General features: G+C 24.4%; 1 protein-coding gene across 1 annotated transcript; it reads left to right on the forward strand.

Moving 5' to 3' along the window:
• The first annotated feature begins 242 nt into the window (after positions 1-242).
• Positions 243-935, forward strand: LOC145832081 (uncharacterized). Its single transcript, XM_082939441.1, has one exon. It carries the CDS (start codon positions 243-245, stop codon positions 933-935), a length of 693 nt encoding a protein of 230 aa, XP_082795567.1.
• The last annotated feature ends 2,454 nt before the right edge of the window (positions 936-3,389 follow it).

A 3,389-nucleotide genomic window follows, 5' to 3' on the forward strand; every position in this document is an offset into this window, starting at 1 on the left:
TAGTTTTCTAAAGTAATAAGGAAGAATAATTAAATCTTATAACTGTTGTGTTGTAAAAGTATTTCAACTTTATTTGTTTCATAATTGACTTGTTTAAACAAAACGTTAGAAGAAAAAAAATTTAACGACAAGTATGTAAACAAAAGTTAAAAGCAAAGCAGTTTGCTGAAAAATTGAAGCAATCTTTAGATAATTTAATTTTCGCAAAGTTTAGGATTATTTACCGTAAGTAATACAAAAAAATGTCAGCCGATTATAAAAAGCATGTGTGTGTAACTTGTGGGAAATGTTATAAGTTCAAATCAGCATTAGTTTTTCACAAAAGAGTTCATACTGGAGTAAAACCCTACAGTTGTGATGTTTGTGACAAAAGTTTTTCACGGAAAAGTAATTTGAAATCACATCAGCTTACTCATTCTGGTTTGAAGATTTATCAATGTGATGTTTGCAAAAAATGCTTTTCACAAAGAAGTAATTTAAAACGCCATGCAATAGTTCATAATGATAACAAACCATTTATATGTGAACACTGTGACAAATGTTTTACCCTGAAAACAAGCTTGACAAGACACATGTTGACACATAGTGGTAGAAAAGAATTTCAGTGTGATGTCTGTCGGAAAAAGTTTGTTTGTAAATTTGTCCTAAAACAGCACATGTTGACTCACACCAAAGAAAAGCCTCATGAATGTGATGTTTGCGAGAAGAAGTTTTCACTCAAACATCATCTAAGCAGTCACATACGTACTCACACTGGAGATAGACCATTTGGATGTGATGTCTGTGGTAGAAGATTTACACAAAAATCAACTTTAGTTTGTCATGTTAGAATTCATACAGGAGAAAAACAATTTGGATGTGATGTTTGTGGAAGAAGATTTACTAAAAGCTCAAGTAGAAATATTCATTTGAAAATTCATAAGCAACAACAATAGTTTTTATAATTCGAATGAAAACAATCAATATTGTAAGAAATCCTTTTGTTTGTTCGAAAGTTATTAAATTACTACTTTATATACACTTGTGAATTAACATATGATATATATTTGCTAAGCTTAGATTTATATGTTAACTATAGTTTTTTTTTTTATTTTAAATGTTTGCAAAGCTAAACTATTTTTATAAAACAAAATAATTTCTTAATTTAGCTAAATATAATTTTTCGTCTTAATAGTTTCATTTATTACAAATGAACTTTTATGAAAGTTATTAAATCTGCATATGCGGTATTCTTATCATTAAAAATGTTATACATTTTTGTTTTTAAGTACAGTTCGAACTAATTATATATATTATTTGATAGCCTTGCTATTAAATCTATCAAATTGTTTTACATGTATAAATAGTATAAATTATCTTAAGTAAATATTTTTTTTTATACGACAATTTGATAGCCTTTATGTTATTCCATTTGAAGTTAAAAATATAAATTTATAATCATAGAAAATAGTTCGTGTTCATATTGCTAGATATAATAGGGTAAAAATAACTAAATTAAATTTTTAAATATTCATTGTCGGACTGCTTTTACTGTTTTCATTAAAAAAGACACAAAAATGTTGTAATTTATTTTAGGGAAAAATACTTTTAATCTATTAATAAACATAAGTTAAAAAATTCTTCGCAATACATAGTTCACATGATAACTGATAAATACAAACAAAATAAAAACAAATAATAGTATAGTACGACTCGATAACTGAGAGGTTCCTTAGTACAAAAGGTTTTAAGGCAAAGAATGTTGAAAGCTTTTTATGTCGTTCAATAAACATTGTATAACAGCAATCGTCTAACAAACTACATAAAATAGGCAGCGTTTTTTAGTAACACACATAAGAAAATACTAGATTGAATAAAATTATTAAATGTAATGAACTCATATTTTAAGCATTGTTAATTTTTAAAAATCGTTGCAATTGAGTCGCAGTTTGGTTTTCTCAGTACAAATTGATAAAAATAATTTAATTTAGTTAAAATAATTAAAGAAAAAGCTTCAAATGAACTAATAAGAAAACATTATGAAATATTTATGTTAACTTAAATTTTACCGAATTACTATGTTAAAACAAAAACTCAAATATCTGTAAATGTAATAAAAAAATATTATATTAATGATATTTCTAAATTAAATAGTTAGCTCGCTTATTAAGCATTGTTTTATTGAAAACGACGAGAGTCAGAAACAGTGAGCTGCAGTTTGCCGACCTCAGTACAATTGGATGAGAAGAACTCAATTAATATTAAAATCTCTGTTGAAGCTTCAATAAAACTGTAAGAAAATTTTATATTAAAGTATGCCGCATCGCTATGAAAAACAAAATGTTTACACACAACATAAACTTTAAAAAAAAATCTGAATTATGCAATGAATAAAGACAGGTTTTATTAAAAAATTGTTTATTTAATATTTAACAAATAAATAACTTTATTTTTTATTTAAAATTTTGCACACAATCAAAGTTTAACTCAAATATTGTACTACCTAACTTTTGAATACCAATTTAAAGAGAAACACATTCTAAGTTTAAAATTTAATCGCAGTCGAAGTTTCGACTTTTCATCAGTCATTATCAACAAAATATTGTGCGAAATAACGAAAAATTAGTGTTAAACAACTAAGTATACAAAAATTGAAGTAATACAATATATAAACAGATATAAATTAAAATTATAAGCTACAATAAAATTACAAGTTACATAAACATTCACACATTGTTAAACAAATATGTATCTTACTAATGAAAAGCTCTTAGTGTATGGGTAAAACCCGGCTTAGTTAATTGTCTATTTAAAATTGGATTTTAACGTTTAATCAGCAGAGGTTTAGAGATTAGATGTCATAATTATTTACCAAACTAGTCCTTTTATTTATTTCACATATTTTATTTCAGTTAAATTGACTAATTTTTGTCAATGAAACATTTCGAAAAAGGTTGACAAAAGTTTAAATTTTTTTTAATGAATTAAATAAAAGTTAATTTGAAATTTTACTTATCTACTGTATATATTTCAGTAGATACTACAATACTCCAATTGAGTAAATTTAAATGCTTTAGCAACTTTATTATCCAGTTAATAAACTAAATAAAGTTCTTTGGTAATAGAAGAAAACAATGCTGTTTTTAAAATAAGTATTAAAAGTTATCATTTTTTTTTAAATTTATTTAAGTAAATAAAAAATAGTAAAGAGTTATACACTGTAGAAATAATAACTTATAAAAAAGACCAAAGCAGTTTGAATAATATTGAACTAATTTATAAATGCAGTAGTTTAATATTACTTCGAGTATTAGCTGTATAGTAATTTATATAAATTAAGTAGTCTTTGTAGCATTTATATTTATCAACTAATTTTACAAAGTTTATGAATATTAAGCATTTGTTATACA

This window comes from Thalia democratica, chromosome 3 (genome assembly GCF_965202585.1).
Source record: "Thalia democratica chromosome 3, ktThaDemo2.hap1.1, whole genome shotgun sequence".
Classification (NCBI taxonomy): domain Eukaryota; kingdom Metazoa; phylum Chordata; class Thaliacea; order Salpida; family Salpidae; genus Thalia; species Thalia democratica.